Source organism: Tachyglossus aculeatus, unplaced genomic scaffold (genome assembly GCF_015852505.1).
Source record: "Tachyglossus aculeatus isolate mTacAcu1 unplaced genomic scaffold, mTacAcu1.pri scaffold_1_arrow_ctg1, whole genome shotgun sequence".
Taxonomy (NCBI): Eukaryota; Metazoa; Chordata; class Mammalia; order Monotremata; family Tachyglossidae; genus Tachyglossus; species Tachyglossus aculeatus.
The window spans coordinates 3,009,624-3,030,882 of NW_024044915.1; the positions used below are offsets into that span (position 1 = coordinate 3,009,624).

The 21,259-nt window shown below is 46.1% G+C and overlaps 1 protein-coding gene across 1 annotated transcript; it reads right to left on the bottom strand.

The window, feature by feature from the left end:
* Window positions 1–11,789: 11,789 nt before the first annotated feature.
* Window positions 11,790–12,734, bottom strand: LOC119923452 (vomeronasal type-1 receptor 4-like). Its single transcript, XM_038742828.1, has one exon. It carries the CDS (start codon window positions 12,732–12,734, stop codon window positions 11,790–11,792), a length of 945 nt encoding a protein of 314 aa, XP_038598756.1.
* Window positions 12,735–21,259: the final 8,525 nt, after the last annotated feature.

Genomic DNA, 21,259 nt, shown 5'->3' on the forward strand with positions numbered 1-21,259 from the left:
TCAATGGAAAAAGCACGGGCTTGGGAGTCAGAGGGCATGGGTTCAAATCCAGACTCCACCAATTGTCAGCTGTGTGACTTTGGGCAAGTCACTTAACTTTTCTTTGCCTCAGTTACCTCATCTGTAAAATGGGGATTAAGACTGTGAGCTCCCCGTGGGACAACCTGATCACCTTGTAACCTCTCCAGGGCTTAGAACAGTGCTTTGCACATAGTAAGTGCTTAACAAATGCCGTTAGTATTATTATTATTATTACCACACCTGAAGCCCCTTTCCAAAGACCATGTCTCACTGCCCTAAATTCTGCATTCTGTCCAGTTAGAAAATCATAGTTAGACCCAGGATCAATCAATAACTCCTCGTCCTGGCTCTTAGTTACTGCACTCCAAGCTACCCAGGGTCTGCTGCTGTGGTTCAGCTTCATGAGGATGCTGGGCCAAATGTCCTCATTCATAAAATAGGCTGGGTTGAGTGCACTGTTGCCGTCCTTACTCTTGCTTTTCCATGAGGACCCTCACCCCTCTCATTTGTCTGGCACCACACCTAAAACATGTGTCATTCCTGGTGAAATGATGTGTCCTGTATTCCTCTAGGGAACAGACACAATTTCCAGGTCTCATACTGATAGCGGCCCCCTTTCTCTGTGTTGTGTTTCCCAGACAGAACGCTCAGTTTTATTTGGACAAGTTGTGTTGGCTTCCTCAGGCCCATCTGTCATCCTACCATCATCTCCCAACAGCCTGTAGTTGTATCTTAACAAATTTGGTTAGTGCATTCTATAACTCATGAACCTAGGCTTGCATTTCCAGTATATCCCCCCAATATTCCAACCTGACACAAGTCCCAATCCCTGCTATTTGGGTTTCAAACCAGCTCTTCCACCCAGGGTGGGAACCTGATTTATAGGTTCCAAACCAACCCTTCCTCCTTAGCTGGGAAAGCCCACTATGCTAACCAACATCCAGATAATGACCAGGAATTTCCGAGACTGGGCAGTCTGTGACAAATTCAGAAATGCAAAGCTTTATTCAACTCCAATTCTTATTGAAGAGGGAAACACACACAACGCACAGGCACACACACACACACACACACACACACACACACACACACACACACACACACACACACACACACTACAACTTAACTTCCAGTCTGACTGTTTTGCCCCCAAGTTCGTGATGATGGTCCCACGTCATGGGAGTTTGGGGAGTTTCGGGTGGCTTGAGGGGGCCGTGATGGCTGAGAGTGGCAGTGTGGACTCCCAGTGAAAGTCTTAGCTGGTTCGCAGTTCACAAGGGCCAAGCTGCCTTGCCATGGCCCATGTCACATTCCGGTTTAAAGCTCATGGAGATCGCGTTCTCATCATGTCATCTCATCTCTGTCCGGCTCCTATTGACTCGAGACAATTACTTTTTATCTGCCTCCCCCTTGGGCCTCCCAGCAGTTCGCTATTTTGTGTGTTGCAGCAGCTCCTAGGTGGTGGTTGTTGATAGGTCTGGGACTGTTACTGTAAAACATGAGGCATTCCCCCAAGTCTGATCTGTCCAATGAACCAATACTCCATTCCACTGGGCAGGGTGTTATAATCAACTGACTCTGGTCAAATGTCCTCCAACATTTAAGCCCACACATGTATCCTGTCCACCAGGGCCTAAGTGTGTTGCCTAGCCTGTGGTCTCATCCTCCCTACTCCTGCACTCAATCCATATTTCACTTTGATGAGCAGATCATTTTTCTACAAAAATGTTGAAAACATGTTGTGGGCAGGGAGCGTGGGTCAATGGAAAGAGCATGGGCTTTGGAGTCAGAGATCATGGGTTCTAATCCCGACTCCGCCACTTGTTGGCTGTGTGACTTTGGGCAATTCACTTAACTTCTCTCTGCCTCAGTTACCTCATCTGTAAAATGGGGATTAAGATTGTTAGCTCCACGTGGGACAACCTGATCACCTTGCATTTCCCCAGCGCTTAGAACAGTGCTTTGCACATAGTAGCGGCTTAACAAATGCCATCATTAATAATGATAATAATAACAATAATAATAATGATGGCATTTATTAAGCGCTTACTATGTGCAAAGCACTGTTCTAAGTGCTGGGGAGGTACAAGGTGATCAGGTTGTTCCATGGGGGGCTCACAGTCTTAATCTCCATTTTACAGATGAGGGAACTGAGGCACAGAGAAGTTAAGTGACTTTGCCCAAAGTCACACAGCTGACAATTGGCAGAACTGGGATTTGAACCCATGACCTCTGACTCCAAAGCCCATGCTCTTTCCACTGAGCCACAGCTGCAAAGCTCCAATGGTTGCCCATGCACTTCCACATCAAACAAAAATTCATCACCGTTGGCTTTAAAACACCTTACCCCCTCCTACCTCACCTCACTACTCTCCTAATACAACCCAGCCTGCCCACTTTGATCCGCTAGTGCTAACTTTCTCACTGTACCTCGATCTCACCTATCTCACCACCGACCCCTTGCCCACATCCTGCCTCTAGAATGGAATTCCCTCCCTCCTCAAATCCAACAGACTATTACTCTCCCCCACTTCAAAGCCTTATTGAAGGCACATCTCTTCCACGAGGCCTTCCCTGATTAAGGCCCCCCTTCTCTTCTCCCACTCTCTTTTGCATCTCCCTGACTTGTTCCCTTTGTTCTTCCCCCTTCCCATCCCTGCAGGATTTAGGAACAAATTTGTAATTTATTTATTTATATTAATGTCTGTCTTCCCCATCTAGACTGTAAACTCATTGTGGGCAGGAAATGTGTCTGCTTATTGTTGTATTATACTCTCCCAATTGCTTAATAAAGTGCTCTGCACACAGTAAGCCCTCAATAAATACGATTGACTGAATGAATGAGTGAATATAACCCAAACCATGTCTTTTCCACTTCTTTCGCTGTTTGTGCAAAACTTCCCCCCACCAAGACCCATGACATCGTGGGTCCTAACAAAGTCTTCTGCAACTTTTCCTGATCAGCAGAAGCATATTCCACCTTTGCTTGCTTACCTTTACCAACCAGCATGTAAAGGCATTCCATTCCCCTACCCCTCAACACCCAAAATTACTTCTTTAGTCACTGCTTCCCTCACCTGCAGAGATAGTCACCTCCACTCCACCTCCCTTGGAGGGCTGGTGGTAAGGTGGGCATGAAGCCTCTAGGGGGGCAGAGATGCAACACAGAGCATCCTGTGTTGCTGGATTAAGCCCCACTTTGGGTTTCCTCCCTCTCAGGGTCCTCACCTCCTCTCTCAGTCTCTGAATCTCCAATTCCAATAATAATAATACTTAGGGTATTTGTCAAGCCCTTACTATATGCCAGGCACTGTACTAAGCACTGTACTTGGTACAAGCCAGTCAGGTTGGACATAGAATCTGTCCCATGTGGGGCTCATGGTCTCAATCTCCATTTTACAGATGAGATAACTGACGCAGAGAGTAGTTAAGTGACTTGCCCAAGATCACACCGCAGACAAGTGGTAGAGCCAAGACTAGAGCCCATGACCTTCTGACTCCCAAGTCTGTGCTCTATACACTACGGCAGGCTGCTTCCCATTCTAATACAGTCAGCTCCCTTTGGCTCTCCAGGAGATGCTCCCTTCAGGAATGAACATTTATTAGTCCTTGTCCTATCAGTTGGGTCTATGGATTCCCTTTGGTAACTGAGCAGGAAGTTGGCATCACTCAGTCTCCAGTGAAACCCGTTCATCACTCTTAGTCCAACCTCCGATGAATTGATTTCCACTTTGTGTCCTGACCTGCCCTCTCAGAACCACGTGGTTTGGGGAGGATAATGACAACAGAAGGGCACCTCCAAACTTCCAAGGCACTAGGGAAATACAGAGCACTAAGGGTCAATCCCAAGATGTGATGGGGCAGGGGTTGAAGGAGTCCTACAGTGGTAGTGGCTCCAGAAGTCACTGAGGGTTGCATTCTGGGAAAGGGGCTGGGAGCCACACCTCAACATCAGGTTGTATGTGGGAAGGGGCAGCACTCTTGGACCACTGGAGTAAATCTGACAATGGAGCCAATCCCCAGGACTGGTAAGGGGCATAAGTGGCCAATGGGTAGAGGCACTGAATTTAGGCAAAGAGGCACCTCCTGAAAACTGCAGGGGCACTCTGAAGTGGCAGAAGGTCAGAACTTCAGTGTCACAAGTGAGAGGGGGCAGGGGAGGGGAGAGGAGGTCTCATCTCCACAGAAATGGCATCTTGGAGCCCCCTCTCCACATGTTACAGAGCCAACTGTGAACCATGGGGATAATACAGCTTGAATCTCCCTTTCCACACAATAGAGCTCAACCCAGAGCATGGTTTGGAGCCAGAAAAAAGCCCACCGCGGCAGCCCAAGAATGCCCTGTAGTAGCAAAGCTCCATGTGTGGTCTCCACGTGTGGGCTCAATGGTGGAAATATACCAGGGCTCATCTCTCTGCTATGGAGCCCGAGACTGAGGCAGGCAAGAGTAACAGAGACATTGGGTAGAAAAAAACCATAAAATAACCTAGAATGGATACCAGTGAGATTTGATTCTGAATTGCTGAATGCAGGATCATCATCATCATGAATGGAATTTATTGAAAGCTTATCACTTGCAGATTACTATACTAAGTGCTTGGGAGAATGTCACCCCCCCTCCTCAAAAATCACCAGTGGTTGCCTATCAACCTTCGTATCAAGCAAAGACTATTCACTATTGGCTTCAAAGCACTTCCTCACCTTGCCTCCTCCTAACTCACCTCCCTTCTCTCTTTCTACAGCGCAGCCCGCACACTCCTCTCCTCTGCTGCTAACCTCCTCACTGTGCCTCATTCTCCCCTGTCCCGTCGTTAACCCGATGTCCTACCTCTGGCCCGGAATGCCTTCCCTCCTCACATCCGCCAAACTAACACACTTCCCCCCTTCAAAGCCCTACTGAGAGCCTTCCCAGAATGAGCCCCACCTTTTCCCTGCTCCTCCTCCTTCCCCATGCACCTGAATCCCTCCCTCTGCTCTACTCCTCTCCCTAGCCCAAAGTGCTTTTGTATATATCTATCTATCTATAATTATATGTATTTATATTGATGCAACCATGGAGATTTTTGAGGGGGGGTGACATGCCCTGAACTACTCTTTAGAAAGATTATCCGGGCAGCAGAGTTAAGTATGGGCCCAAGTAGGGAGAGGCAGGAGACTGGGAGGTCAGAAATGAGGCTGATGCAATAATCTAGTCGGGATAGGATGGGTGATTATTCTAACATGGTAGTGGTTGGATGGAGAGGAAAGGGAAGATGTTGTGAAGGTGATACTGGAAAGATTTGGTGATGGATTGGATATATGGGGTGAATGAAAGAGCAGTGTCAGGGATGATACCAAGATTGTGGGCTTGTGAGATGGGAAGGAATGTTGTGCCTTCCACAGTGATGGGAAAGTTCGGGAGAGGAAAGGGTTTGGGAAGGAAGATAAGGAGCTCTGTCTGGTACTTGTTGAGTTTTAAGTGGCGGGTGGACATCCAGGTGGAGATGTCCTGAAGGCAGGAGGAGATGCGAGCCTGGAGAGGGGGAGAGAGAACAGGGGAGGAGATACAGATTTGAGTGTGGTCTGCCAAGAGATGATAGTGGAAGCTGTGGGAGCTAATGAGTTCTCCAAGGGAGTGAGTGTAGATGGAGAATAGAAGGGGACCAAGAACTGAACCTTGAGGGACCCCTATAGTTAGGGGATGGGAGGGGGAGGAGGAGCCCGTGAAGGAAACTGATGGTGAACAGCCAGAGAAATAAGAGAACCAGGAGAGGATGGAGTCAGTGACGTTAAGGTTGGATAATGTATTGAGGAGAAGAGAATTGTCCGCAGTTTCAAAGTAGGAGTAGGAGCCGTTGTATTTGGCAAGAAGGAAGTCATTGGTGACATTTGAGAGGACAGTTTCAGTGGAGTGGAGGAGACAGAAACCAGACTGGAGGGGATCCAGGAGAGAGTTGGAGGAGAGGAATTTGAGGCAGTGAGTGTAGATGACTCACTCCAGTATTTTGGAGAGGAAGGGTAGAGGAAGATGGGAGTGGGCTGTGGAGTCAAGTGAATGGTTTTCTTTTGGATGGGGGAGACATGGACATGTTTGAAGGCCGTGGGGAAGAAGCCACTGGAGAGTGATCAGTTGAAGGTGGTAGTTAACTAAACATAATGTGTGTAGTTAAGACATGAGCAACTGAGGGTACAGATCCAAGTGTATAGACAATGCAGAAGGGAGCCAGAATGGAGGAAATGAAGGTTTAGTTGAAAAGAAGGCTTAGATATGATTTTACTAAGGCTTTGAAGTGGGGAGAGTTATAAGACTTTGAGCCCTATGTGGGCAGGGATTGTCTTTGTTTTTGAATTGTACTTTCCAAGCCCTTAGTACAGTGCTCTGCACACAGAAATTGCTCACTAAATACAATTGAATGAATGAATGAATGAATTTTGCTAGAGTCTCTGCTTCTTTCCAGCTCTTGTAAAGAGCCCCCATAGATCCAGGGAAGGGACAAATTTCTGCACTGGGTAAACCCAGTTTCATTATCCCTCGACCAACAGCCCAGATTTCTGACTTCACAACCCACTTCATGTCAGAGTGATTAATGTAATTCATTTTTTGACAAGGCCAGGACCTTGTCCAGGTGGAATTGTTGAGGTTCCTGTCCTCAGATGTTGGGTCCAAGGTTGTGGGGACTTCTGATAAGCTATGATCCTGTGTCTGTGTGACTACAGAGACACTTTCTTTCTGTCTAGCAGAGGGTGAGGGCCTGCCTCCTAGGTCAAGACAATCACATGGCACTCAAAGGAATTGGGGTTGGATCAGAACATCTGCAGCTCTTAATATAACCTCCCCTGCTTCTGTCAGGGTGCCGAGGAGAGGGTTTCAGAGTGCTCCCCACCCCCTTTGCTGAGCTAAAGCTCTCTGGTGATCCCTAATTTCTCCTTCCATTCCCTAAATTTGTCCTTCAAGCCTTTGAACATCCTCCCTCCTTTCCTGCAACTGAGGAGTCTTTAATTTCATGGTTATCACTGACTAATTAATGACCATCTGTTGCTTGTTTTGGACCTCCTACAGAGAAATAAGGTTGTCCTCTGTCTCAACCAACTCCTGGCACAAACAAGAGTTTTTTCCCCCAAAATATTTAGCACAATCACCTGGGGCCTGTAACAGCACAGCAATTCTTTTATCTTCAGAAAGTTTCCCCGAGGTGTGGCAAATGTGCTCCACCCACTGAGTTAAAGTCCCTCCACACCCACCCCCAGTAATGAATGAGGTATTCCCCCATATCCACTGGGTCAGTTTCGCCAGTTTCCCACCTGCCATGGCCCATTTGGCTTTGACCACTGACACGCCTACCAAGGAAACAATTAATAGATCAATCAATTAATTCATCGTATATATTGAGGAGTTACTGTGTATAGATCATTGTATTAAGCACTTGGGAGAGTATCATTTAATAGAGTTGGCAGACACATTCCTTGTCCACAAAAGTCTTACAATATGTAGGGGGAGAAAGACATTAAAATAAATTATGACTACGTACAAAAGTGCCATGCTACTAAGGTGGGGTGAAAAAATCAAAATGCAGTTCAAATCCAAAGACTGGGGAGGAGGAATGCTTTTGTGAAGGAAGGTAAAGAAGTTAAGCTTGGGTCATGCTGAGTAATAATTATAATTGTCATATGTGTTAAGCGTTTACTCTGTGCCTGCCCACTATCACACCGCGTGACCCCCGCTGCTCCCGGAAGGATCCTCTCCTCAGAGCGCCGCCACAGATGCCCGGGACTCCGTTCCCGAGAGGCCCGCCCGCCCGCCATCACACCGCATGGACCCCACTGCTCCCGGAAGGATTCCGTCAGAGCGCCAGAGAGGCCCGCCATGGACGCCCGGGACTCCGTTCCCGAGAGGCCCGCCCACCCGCCATCACACCGTGTGGCCCTCGCTGATCCGGAAGGCTCCTCTCCTCCGAGCGCCGCCATTGACGCCCCCTGCTTCCACCCCCGTCACACTTAAACGATCTTCCTTATAGTGCCCCCAACCCCCCTTCCGGGTCCGGTCCTTACTGACTCTCCCCACCCCGGGAAAAAGGCCCTTGTTATCACCAAGTTACATTAACGACAACCTCATTCGCACCTACTCAGCCCTCCTGTCCCGCCATCGACCCGCTTCCCACGTCCTCCCCCGGGCCTGGAATGCCCTCCCTCTGCCCATCTGATAAGCTAGCTCTCTTCCTCCCTTCAAGGCCCTACTGAGAGCTCATCTCCTCCAGGAGGCCCTCCCAGACTGAGCCCCTTCCTTCCTCTCCCTCCGTCCACCTCTCCATCCCCCGCATCTTACCTCCTTCCTTTCCCCACAGCACCTGTATATATGTACATATGTTTGTACATATTTATTACTCTACTTATTTATTTATTTATTTTACTTGTACCTATCTATTCTATTTATTTTATTTTGTTAGTATGTTTTTTTTTTTTGTTCTATGTCTCCCCCTTCTAGAATGTAAGCCCACTGTTGGGTAGGGACTGTCTCTATATGTTGCCAGCTTGTACTTCCGAAGCGCTTAGTACAGTGCTCTGCACACAGTAAGCGCTCAATAAATACGATTGATTGATTGATTGACTGATTGATTGATTGATTGATTGATTGCCAGGCTGGCAGAGCCAGAATTAGAATGCAAGTCCTCTGACTCCCAGGCCTGTGCTCTTTCCACTAAGCCTTGTTGCTTCTTTAATAGCAGTAGTCTAGCCAGGATATGAATAATAGCTGCATTAGGACTGTTGTCATATGGAATGTCAATAAAGAATCAATCAATCAATCAATCGTATTTACTGAGCACTTACTGTGTGCAGAGCACTGTACTAAGCTCTTGGGAAGTACAAGTTGGCAACATATAGAGATAGTCCCTACCCAACAGTGGGCTCACAGCCTAAAAGGGGGAGACAGAACAAAACCAAACATACTAACTAAATAAAATAAATAGAATAGATATGTACAAGTAAAATAAATAAATAAATAGAGTAATAAATATGTACAAACATATAAACATATATACAGGTGCTGTGGGGAAAGGAAGGAGGTAAGATGGGGGATGGAGAGGGGGACGAGGGGGAGAGGAAGGAAGGGGCTCAGTCTGGGAAGGCCTCCTGGAGGAGGTGAGCTCTCAGTAGGGCCTTGAAGGGAGGAAGAGAGCTAGCTTGGTGGATGGGCAGAGGGAGGGCATTCCAGGCCCGGGGGATGACGTGGGCCGGGGGTCGATGGCAGGACAGGCGAGAACGAGGCACAGTGAGGGGATTAGTGGCAGAGGAGTGGAGGGTGCGGGGTGGTCTGTAGAAGGAGAGAAAGGAGGTGAGGTAGGAGGGGGCGAGGTGATGGAGAGCCTTGAAGCCCAAGGTGAGGAGATTCTGCCTGATGCGCAGATTGATTGGTAGCCACTGGAGAATTTTGAGGAGGGGAGTAACATGCCCAGAGCGTTTCTGGACAAAGACAATCCGGGCAGAAGCATGAAGTATGGTTTGAAGTGGGGAGAGACACAAGGATGGGAGATCAGAGAGAAGGCTGATGCAGTAGTCCAGACAGGATAGGATGAGAGCTTGAACGAGCAGGGTAGCGGTATGGATGGAGAGGAAAGGGCGGATCTTGGCAATGTTGCGGAGCTGAGACCGGCAGGTTTTGTTGACAGCTTGGATGTGAGGGGTGAATGAGAGAGCGGGGTCGAGGATGACACCAAGTTTGCGGGCTTGTGAGATGGGAAGGATGGTAGTGCCGTCAACAGAGATGGGAAAGTCAGGGAGAGGGCAGGGTTTGAGAGGGAAGACAAGGAGTTCAGTGTTGGACATGTTGAGTTTTAGGTGGCGGGCAAACTTCCAGATGGAGATGTCCTGAAGGCAGGAGGAGATGCGAGCCTGGAGAGAGGGGGAGAGAGCAGGGCCAGAGATGTAGATCTGGGTGTCATCAGCATAGAGATGATAGTTGAAGCCGTGGGAGCGAATGAGGTCACCAAGGGAGTGCGTGTAGATCGAGAACAGAAGGGGACCAAGCACTGAAACTTGGGGAACCCCCACAGTAAGGGGATGGGAGGAGGAGGAGGAGCCTGCAAAAGAGACTGAGAATGAACGACCGGAGAGATAAGAGGAGAACCAGGAGAGGACGGAGTCTGTGAAGCCAAGGTCAGATAGCGTGTTGAGGAGAAGGGGTTGGTCCATAATGTCGAAGGCAGCTGAGAGGTCGAGGAGGATTAGGACAGAGTATGAGCTGCTGGATTTGGCAAGCAGGAGATCATTGGTGACCTTTGAGAGGGCAGTTTCCGTGGAATGTATGGGACGGAAGCCAGACTGGAGGAGGTCGAGGAGAGAGTTGGTGTTGAGGAATTCGAGGCAGCACGTGTAGACAACTCGTTCACGGAGTTTGGAGAGGAATGGTAGGAGGGATATGGGGCGATAACTAGAAGGTGAGGTGGTGTCAAGAGAGGGTTTTTTAAGGATGGGAGAGACATGGGCATGTTTGAAGGCAGAGGGGAAGGAACCAGTGGAGAGTGATTGGTTGAAGATGGAAGTTAAGGAGGGGAGAAGGGATGGTGCGAGAGATTTCATGAGATGAGAGGGAATGGGGTCAGAGGCACAGGTGGCCGGAGTAGCACTTGAGAGCAGGGAGGAGAGCTCCTCTGAGGATACTGCTGGGAAGGATGGGAGAGTAGCAGAGAGTGTTGAGAGCCGGGGGGTTGGAGAAGGGGGGGGAAGTGAGTTTGGGGAGGTCGGAACTGATGGATTTAATTTTATTAATGAAGTAGGAGGCCAGATCGTTGGGGGTGAGGGTAGGAGGAGGGGGAGGAACCGGGGGTCTGAGAAGGGAGTTGAATGTACGGAAGAGCTGGCGGGGGTGATGGGCATGAGTTTCAATGAGGGAGGAGAAATAGTTTTGTCTGGCAGAGGAGAGGGCTGAGTTAAGACAGGAAAGGATAAACTTGAAGTGAACGAGGTTGGCACGGTGTTTAGACTTTCGCCTGCAGCGTTCGGCAGCTCGAGCATAAGAGCGAAGGAGGTGGACAGTGGCAGTGATCCAGGGCTGTGGGTTAGTGGTACGAGACCTGCGAAGGGAAAGGGGAGCGAGTGAGTCTAGCTGAGTAGAAAGAGTAGAGTTGAGAGCAGTAATCTGATCATCAAGACTGGGTAGAGAGGAGAGGGAGGCGAGGTGGGGTGTGAGGCACTCCGAATGGATGCAGGACATATTATGAGGACAAAAGATAGGATGTAGTGACAGATTGAATTAAATAATTGTTAGCATATAAAGGGTCAAGGATAATGCTAAGGTTGCATACTTTGAAGAGTTCATATGTAGTAATAATAATAATAATAATAATAGTTGTGGTATTCGTTAAGCATTTACTACATGCCAGGCACTGCACTAAGTGCTGGGGTTGACACAAGCTAATTGACACAAGTGGGGTTGACACAAGTCCCTGTCCCACATGGGGCTCACAGTCTCAATCCCCATTTGACATATGAGGGACCCGAGGCATGGAGAAGTGAAGTGACTTGCCTAGGGTCACCCAGCAGACAAGTGGCAGAGCTGGTATTAGAACCCATGACCTTCTGATTCCCATACCCGAGCTCTATCCAATTGGTTTGGTGCCGAGATCGGGCTGCCACATCTCCCTGACATCAGGGAGGATGGGGCCTAGCTAGATGATGAATTTACAGAGTTTGGCCAGCCAAGCATGGCTTCTAACTCAGTGGGGAACAGCTCTGAGTCTGTTGTTCCCAGGAATCTCTGATTTATTGACCGCAGGGTACAAGGAATGAACACTTCATTTTCCTGGGCGAGGGGAGAGGCCAGTGTCCCAAACAGGTAAATTCCTATTCCTGAAGGTTCTTATCCTCCTGTTACTAAGAATCATCAAGAATGGACTTACAGCCGAGAAGGAGAATGTCAAAATCATGTGTGTGTTTAGAAGCAGAGGCAAAGGTTTTCTAATGTTGATTAAAACACTCACAGTAATGGTCTCCCTCACATACAGAAGGATGTAGAGAGTCACGAGGGCAAGGACACATCTGGCTGCTCTGACCTCAGGCATCTCCCTGGAGGAGTGGCCAGATCCACGAAGGTGCTGGATCTGCCCGTGATGTCTGTGCAGGACAAGCACCATGTAACCGCTGGACCCACTCATGAGCACCACAAAAAACAGATCCCGAAAGGAGAGCACGATTGCATTGACCAGGGTGGTTATTGCACTAATGCTAGTGGAGGAACAGTATTTCAGAATATTGACAGTTTGCCTACTTGTGCTGTTCTGGGGACCTGTTACACTTATGGGTGTAGTAACATCCACCAGCATATTGAGGATCCAGGAAAGAAGACAAGTTGAGGTGATACATTTGGGTAATTTAGCTTTAAGTCCTGCCCACTGGGAGGTGCAGGGACTGAGGGTGACAGCCTGGAAGATGCTCAGGAGGCAGGTGGTGAAGATGGCCAGGTCTCGGGACAGTCTGTACAGGTAGAGGAGGGTTTTACAACCAACATCACCCAGGAAATTTCTCAGTCCCCAGGTTGACAGGATGTCTGGGACTCCCTTAATCAAAAGGGTCATGGTGTTGGCCACAGCCAGGTGGGCAAGGATTAGGTCTGAGTACTTGGTCTTTTTGTTGGCAGAGACCTGGTAGACGTGAACTAGGAAGAGGCACACATTCCCTAAAACCCCGAAGCTGATCTCCAGTAGGATCAAGATCCCAAAAACCATCTCTGTGGGATCCATCCTTGGAATTCCCCACCAGAACCAGAAGGGTCTTCCTGAAGAGCAAGCTGCTGAGCCTGAGAGAAGGGAGGCAGCATTCGTTAGAGCACCTAGTCCATGCCAAGGCTCATACCACGTTCCAAACACCAAAATCTTGTCCAAACTCCAAAGATTATTCTCAGCTTTCACATATTTGTTGAAGAACATTGACTCTTAGCACCTTGAAACCTTACTAAAAACACATTTCCTCTAAGAGGCCTTCTGTGATTAAACCCTCATTTCCTCTTCCCAACTCCCTTTCATGCTGGCCTTTCACTAGGATTTGCATTCTTTTTGTTTACCCCTCTCCAGACCCACAGCACTTATGTACCCACCCATAATTGAATTTATTCATTTATGTTAATATGTCTCCCCCTCTAGACTGAAAACACACTTTGAGTAGGGAATGTGTCTACCAACTCTGGTTTACTGTTTCTCCCATGCACTCAGTTCAGTACTCTAATCACAGCAAGACCTCAATACATAATATTGATTGACTAATTGATTAATAGACCTTTTTTTTTTCCTTGGTCAAAGTATTTAGCAAGAAGACGTGTGTCACCACTTTCAGCTTGGGCTCAAGTAGACTGGACAGGCTGGACTAAAGGATTATCCCCTTCGAACTCTGGGTAATCTGTCAGCTATTCTTCTGTTTCTGTGGGGTAAAACAAAGAACAATACAGGTAAGGTCTGCATCCCAGGTCTAGGCCCCTTTTGCTTTCAGGATCTTTGAAGAATGAAATATTCCTCCATTAGCCCAAGGAATGGTTTCAGAGTGTGCACTCTGACTATATTCACTAAATCCCTAGAGGACAAGCACTTAGTACATTGCTCTGCACACAGTAAGTGCTCAATAAATACGGTTGAATGAATGAATGACAGGGAGTGTGCTTCATTATTTCTTCTGTACACTTCCAAGAACGTATTACAATGTTTTGTACACAGTAGATGCTCAGTAAATGTTATTGGCTGATTGATTCAATTGCCCCCATTACAGACTTATTCCCAACAGAAAGGAGGCTAGTTATGCTTTCTATTTGCCTTCAGAGAGGGAAAAGAAGCATCAGCTTGAGGTTCTCATTGCTCTTTTACCATTGGGATGCTACCTGCGAAAGAGAGACTTCCCAAACCCTATACCACCTTGGAATCCCATCAGGCCCTCCTCCAGGTGGCCAGCATGCAGAAGCAGCATCAGTGTTCCTGTAGCCACTTTGCAAAGGTTGTGGTACCCGTGGATATGGCTGCTGTGACTTCTGGACTCTGAACAGCCCTAGCTGAGGCATGAGGAGACTGAAAAGGTGATCCTTTAGTCACAATTCTTTGTTAGTTTTATATTGATCACTTGTCATGTCTTTTTATGATTTCTTGTTTTTTATTTCATTTCTTCATGTGTATTCAATTCTGAACTCCTCCTCCTTCCCTAGCCTTATTCTTCCATTGTGAGCCTCTTGTTTTCTGAAATTTTTTACGGTGTTTGTTAAGCACTTACTGTGTGCCAAATATTGTCCTTAAACACTGTGTAGGAACGAGTTAATTAGGTTGAACACGGTCCCTGTCCCACATGGAGCTCACCATCTAAGTAGGAGGGAGAATTGGTATTTAATCCCCATTGCACTTCTAGACTGTGAGCCCACTGTTGGGTAGGGCCCGTCCCTATATGTTGCCAACTTGTACTTCCCAAGCGCTTAGTACAGTGCTCTGCACACAATAAGCGCTCAGTAAATACGATTGAATGAATGAATGAATGAATTGTACAGTTGAGGAACGGAAGCACAGAAAAGTTAAGTGACTTGCCCAAGGTCATACAGCAAGTAACTGGCAGAGCCAGGATTAGAAGCCAGGATTTTTGACGCCCAGGCTGGTGCTCTTTTCACTAAACCATGCTGTTTCTCTTGGGACTTTTCCCTTCAGTAAGATAGCACAGTATCCAGTGCACAGTAGGTCTTCAAAAAATAGTACTGAATGGATGAATGAATGAAATCTCCTGACTCACTTGAGCCCTGGCGATGGCTTTCCCAGCCCAAACTCATTGTGTCCTTGAAAATGGGTCATATTCACCTGCTGTGCTTCATTCTCCACCACCAACTCTCTTCCCAACCTGATCCAGTCTGTTTTTTTACTCCTTCACTCCACCAAAACTGGACTCCTTTAGGTCACTAATGACCGACATTTAGCCAGATCGTAAGGTATTTACTCTGTGCTGTTCATTATACATATGTATAGTCTCTCCCTCTCTCTCTCTATGCTCATTGTTGGGTAGGGATTTTCTCTATCTGTTGCCAAACTGCACTTAGTACAGTTTTCTGCATACAGTAAGCACTCAATAAATATGAATGAATGAAAGAATGAGAGATAGTCTTTTTAAATAGTCACTGTATATGTATTTATTTGTGTATATACATACACACACATTTATAACTATCTCCCTATAGACTATAAACTTCTTATGGGTAGGGAAAGTGTCGTGTCTATTAATTCTGTTGTACTCTTCCAAGGGCTAGCTATATATAAAGATAAATCTATCTGTATCTATAGATAGATAGGTAAGATCTATTGAGCTTTATACCAATATAGATAAGTCAATCTTATTCATTGAGTGCTTACTATGTGCAGAGCACTGCATAAAGTGCTTGGGAGAGAACAGTACAATACAGTGCTTACTCTATATAGTCCTTCATATTTGAAGAAGATAATTATAATAATAACGGTATTTGTTAAGCACTTAGTATGTGCCAAGCACTGTGGTAAGCACTGGGGTAGATACAAGGTATTCAAGTTGTCCCACGTAGGGCTCACAGTCTTAATCCCCATTTTACAGATGAGGGAACTGAGGCATAGAGAAGTTAAGTGACTTGCCCAAAGTCACACAACTGACAAGTGGCAGAGCCAGGATTAGAACCCACTGATGGTTAAATCTCCCTATGGCATAAAAGGTCAACATGGTTCTACAGTCCCAGCCACATTCCAAATTAGAAGGTAGTCCCTTGTGGCATACTTTTCACCTTGTCTCTACATAAGAAGCTTTTGCTCAGTCATTCCCTTCTTGATGGCAGTGTGCCATGCTGATCTATCCTTAGAAAGTGACTCCCAGTTTTCAGCTGGGATGCAGCAGTGTCTGAAGTTTTGTTTTATCTTGTTCTGAAAATGTTTCCTATGCCTTCCTTGTTTTCACTTTCCCATTTGGAGATTTCCAAATAACAACTATTTGTGATGTTCATCTTCCTGAGGTGTCTCCCAACCCATAATTCTCGTCTCCTCATAATCCTACCCTGGCATCTTTTGTTTCTCTGAAGCAAAAAAAACCACCTCACAATCAACTTCAAGACTCTCCACCAACTTTCCCCACTTTACCTATCTATTATCTTCACCCACTATTTTCCACCTTGCTCATTTCATTACTCTGCAGATAACCTTCTAGCTGTCTCTTTCTCTCAGCCTCTCCACCTAGGTACAGTCACTCTTCCTCTTCCCCTAACTTGAACTCCCTCACTACCATCCCAAATCATTCTCTCATTCATTCATTCATTCATTCAATCGAATTTGTTTAGCACTAACTGTCTGCAGAACACTGTACTCGGCGCTTGAGAGAGTACAATTATAACAATAAACAGAAACATTCCCTGTCCACAATGAGCTTACAGCGTGGAGGGGGGCAAATAAGCATCAGTAAAAATTAATTACAGATTTGTTAATAACTGCTGTGGGGCTGTAAGGGGGACGAGCAAAGGGAGCAAGTCAGGGTGATACAGAAAGGAGTGGGAGAAGAGGAAAGTGGGGTCTAGTCTGGGAAGGCCTCTTGGAGGAGATGTCTTCAATAAGACTCTGAAGAGGGGGAGATTAATTGTCTGTCAGATTTGAGGAAAGAGGGCATTCCAGGATAGAGGCAGGATATAGGCTAGGTGTTGGTGGTGAGATGGCAAGATCGAGGTACAGTGAGAAAGCTAGCAGTAGGGGAGCGAAGTGGCTCAGTGGAAAGAGCACGGGCTTTGGAGCCAGAGGTCATGGGTTCAAATCCCAGCCCCACCAATTCTTAGCTATGTGACTTTGGGCAAGTCACTTAACTTCTCTGTGCCTCAGTTACCTCATCTGTAAAACTAGGATTAAGACGGTGAGCCCCCCGCCCCCCCCCCCCGGGACAACCTGATCACCTTGTAACCTCCCCATCACTTAGAACAGTGCTTTGCACATAGTAAGCTCTAAATAAATGCCATTATTATCATTATTATTATAAGTGTGCAGGCTGAGTTGTAGAAGGAGAGTAGTGGGGGTGAGGTAGGAGGGAAAAAGATATTGGAGTGTATTAAAGACAATGGTGAGGAGTTTTTCTTTGATGCAGAGGTGGATGGACAACCACTGTAGATTTCTGAGGAGCAAGGTGACATATCCTGAACATCTCTGTAAAAAAATGGCCCAGGCAGCAAAATGAAGTATGTAGTGGAGTAGGGAGAGTCAGGAGGCTGGGAGGTCAGCAAGGAGGCTGATACAGTAATGCAGGCAGGGTAGGATGAATAATTGTATTACCGTGGTAGTAATGTGGATGGAGAGGAAAGAGAGGAGGGTTTTAGCTATGTTGTGAAGGTGGAATCAACAGGATTTAGTGATGGACTGACTATATGGGTTGAATGTGAGAGAAGAGTCAAGGATAGCACCAACATCCTTCCCATCTCACAAGCCCATAACCTTGGTGTCATCCTTGACTTCGCTCTCTCATTCACCCCACATATCCAATCCATCACCAATCCTGCTGGTCTCACTTTCACAACATTGCCAAGAACTGCTCTTTCTCTCCATCCAAACTGCTACCACATTAGTACAATCATTCATCCTATGCTGACTGGATTACTGCATCAGCTTCCTTTCTGATTTCTCAATCCCCTGCCTCTCCCCACTTCAGTCCACACTTCATTCTGCTACCCAGATAATCTTTCTACAGAAACCTTCTGAGCATGTCACCCCAACTCCTCAAAGATCTCCAGTGGTTGCCTATCAACCTCCGTATGAAATGAAAAATCCTCACTATTAGCTTCAAAGCTCTCCATCAACTTGCCCCTTCTTACCTCACCTCCCTTCTCTCCTTTTAAGTCCAGCCCACACACTCTGCTCATCTGGTGCCAACCTTTTCACTGTGCCTTGCTCTTGTGTGTCCCACCATGGACACCTAGCCCACATCTTACCTCTGTCCTGGAACACCTCCCTCCTCAAATCTGCCAAACAGTCACCCTTCCCTCCTTCAAAGTGTTAATGAAAGGTTTTCACTTCCAAGAGGCCTTCCCAGACTAAGCCCCCCTTTTCCGCAGCTCCCCCTCCTTTCCACATCACCTCGACCCGCTCCCTTTGCTCTTCCCCTCCCCGTCCCTCAGCATTTATGTATAAATGTATATATCTATAATTCTATTTATTTATATTAATTCCCGTTTACTTGTGTGGATGTGTATATACCTATAATTCTATTTCTTTATTTTGATGCCTGTTTAATTTGTTCTGATGTCTGTCTCCCCCCTTCTGCATCACCCTGACTCACTTGCTTTGCTCCCTCCTCCCCTCCCTGCCCCACAACACTTACAAATATATCTATAATTTCATTTATTTATATTGATATCTGCTTACTCGTATTGATGTCTGTCTCCTCCATCCCCTAGACAGTGAGCTCGCTGTAGGCAGGGATCACCTCTCTTTATTTCGGTATTTTACTTTCTTTCAATCATTCAATCATATTTATTGGGCACTTACTGTGTGCAGAGCACTGTACTAAGCACGTGAAAAGTACAATTCAGCAACAAATAGAGACAATCCCTACCCAACAAAGGGCTTACAGTCTAGAAGGGGGTGCGACAGACAACAAAACAAAATAATAAAATAATAATAATAATAATAATGATAATAATAATAATGGTATTTGTTAAGCACTTACTATGTGCAAAGCACTGTTCTAAGCACCGGGGGGATACAAAGTGATCAGGTTGTACCACGTGGGGCTCACAGTCTTAATCCCCATTTTACAGGTGAGAAAACTGAAGCACAGAGAATTTAAGTGACTTGCCCAAAGTCACACAGCTGACAAGTGGTGGAGCTGGGATTTGAACCCATGGCCTCTGACTCACAAAACAAGCAGACAGACATCAATAACATCGACATAGATAAGTAGAATTATAGATGAATACACAACATTAATAAAATAAATAGAATAATAAATATGTACATATACATGCAAGTGCTGTGGGGCATGGAGAGGGGTAGAGCAAAGGGAGGGCATAGGGGTGATGGGGAGGAGAGGAGGAGCAGAGGAAAAGGGTGGCTCACTCCGGTAAGGCCTTCTGGAGGAGGTGAGCTTTCAGTAGGGCTTTGAAGGGGGGAAGAGATCTAGTTCGATGGATGTGAGAAGGGGGGGCATTCCAGGTCAGAGGTAGGATGTGGTCCAGGAGTCGACAGTGAGACAGGCAAGAAGGAGCTACAGTAAGGAGGTTAGCAGCAGAGGAGCGGAGTGTGTGAGCTGCGCTGTAGACGGAGAGATAGGAGGGGAGGTAGGAGGAGGCATGGTTATGGAGAGCTTTGATGCCAATAATGAAGAGTTTTTGCTTCATATGAAGGTTGATAGGCAACAACTGAAGATTTTTGGTACAGTGCTCTACACACAGTAAGTGCTCAATAAGTATGATTGAATGAATGGATGAATGCTGGGCACACAGTAGGTCCTCAATAAATATGACTGATTAATTGACTGATTAAGAGCTCTTAGTTGATTTCATGAAAGTAGAGTTTGAATTGAAAGAATGAGAAATGATTATTAATTTCCCATGTAAACCTCATTAACAAGCTCCCAAGATACAGAGACTTGAATAATGTAATGTAGACATATTAAAAGTCAGTGAAGAAAACTATACATGGGTCCTAATCCCAGCTCTGCCACTTATTTGTTGTGTGACCCTAGGCAAGTCACTTCACTTCTCTGTTCCTCAGTTCCCTCATCTGTAAAATGGGGATTGAAACTGTGAGCCCCATGTGGGAGAGGAATTGGGCCCAACCTGATTACCTTGTGTCTACCCCAACACTTAGAATAGTGCTTGGCACATAGTAATCAGTTAACAAATACCATAATCATCATCATAATAAGTAGCTTACTTTTCTGAATAGCAATGTAAACATATATCAGAAATGGGAAAGTTGAATTAGATATTTTGGGTACATATCAAAGTATAGCACTTCATTTTCAAAATGGTATTTTTCATGTCTTATTCAGCAAAAATGCAGTTGTTGGTGACATACCAGAGACCAGCTATTATCTAAATGAAATGGATTTTAGTCACTAAAAATAATTCATAGGTAGAGGAGGAGAAAGCCCGTGAGCAGGGAATGTACCTACCAAATCTGTGATAGCATTATATTGTACTCTCCCAAGCACTTAGTACAGTGCTCTGTGCACAGTCAATGCTCAATAAATGCAATTGATTGATTAATTGTTGAGGAAAAGGCAGTATTTATAATCAAAGTAAACTTTGCAGCAGCAGCTTGAAGCAATAACTCATTAAATCTCATTGCCACAGAATCAGGCAATATCAACAGTACCTTGAGCCCGGTATACAGCACAATCTTCAATGTAAATATTTTATGTTCAGACTACCGATCCTGATCCTCAATGAGAGAAAGAAATGGGCCCATAATACTCACCCATCTCCATCACTCTCCCTGGTTGGGAGGCCGTCTTCAAGACACAGGCTTGAAGCTTGGAGCAGGCTTGGAGCTTGGAGCAGCATTTCAAACCAATCCCCTCATTATCCCCCTCCCTCGGGTGATGATTAGTGTGTGCAGGTGAATGGATTGCTGAGCAGTAATTCACACTGACACTACAACTGGGGCATGTCTAGAAAGACCTTGACATCCCTCCCTGATGCTCAGTTTGTTCCACTGAATGAGCTGTACTCTATTGACCCATCAGAGATGTAACCAGACATGGCAGCAAGAGTGTCATGTCCTCGAAATCCCAGGGATGTCCCAACTCCTGTCTTCCACAGAACTCTGCATGTCTGACACTGTCCTTATTAGGTCATGTCAGGCCAGAACTGCAAACATAGAATATAGAAATAAGGGCAGGGCAAGAAGTAGGAGGAGGAATCCATTATTCTCCTCAGGATTGACTGAATAACTGATCCAAACAAAAAAAGGAAGGTAAGGATTTTAGATAGGAGAAATGTCTGCTTTCTAAGACAATCAATTAATCATTAGCATTAACATTAATTAAACACTTACGGTCCAAAGAGAACTGCATCAAGTGCTTGGAAGAGTTCATTAGAGTGAGTAAACACAATCCCAGCCCTCAAAATTTCCAATGTAGCAGAAAAGAAAGGCACTGAAATAATTCATAGATAGGATAAGAAAGGGAAGTACATAGCCAGTTATGTGAGTTAATGCTCAAATGGAAGGGTATGAAAGCTAACATCATAAAAATTCATAAGGAAATGAATGGTACTGGATTTAATGCTAAGAAGTAGTTAAGAAGGTGCATGGGGAAG

Coding starts and splice junctions, on each gene's coding strand:
- LOC119923452 (XM_038742828.1), bottom strand. CDS start 12,734: ATGGATCCCACAGAGATGGTTTTTGGGATCTTGATCCTACTGGAGATC.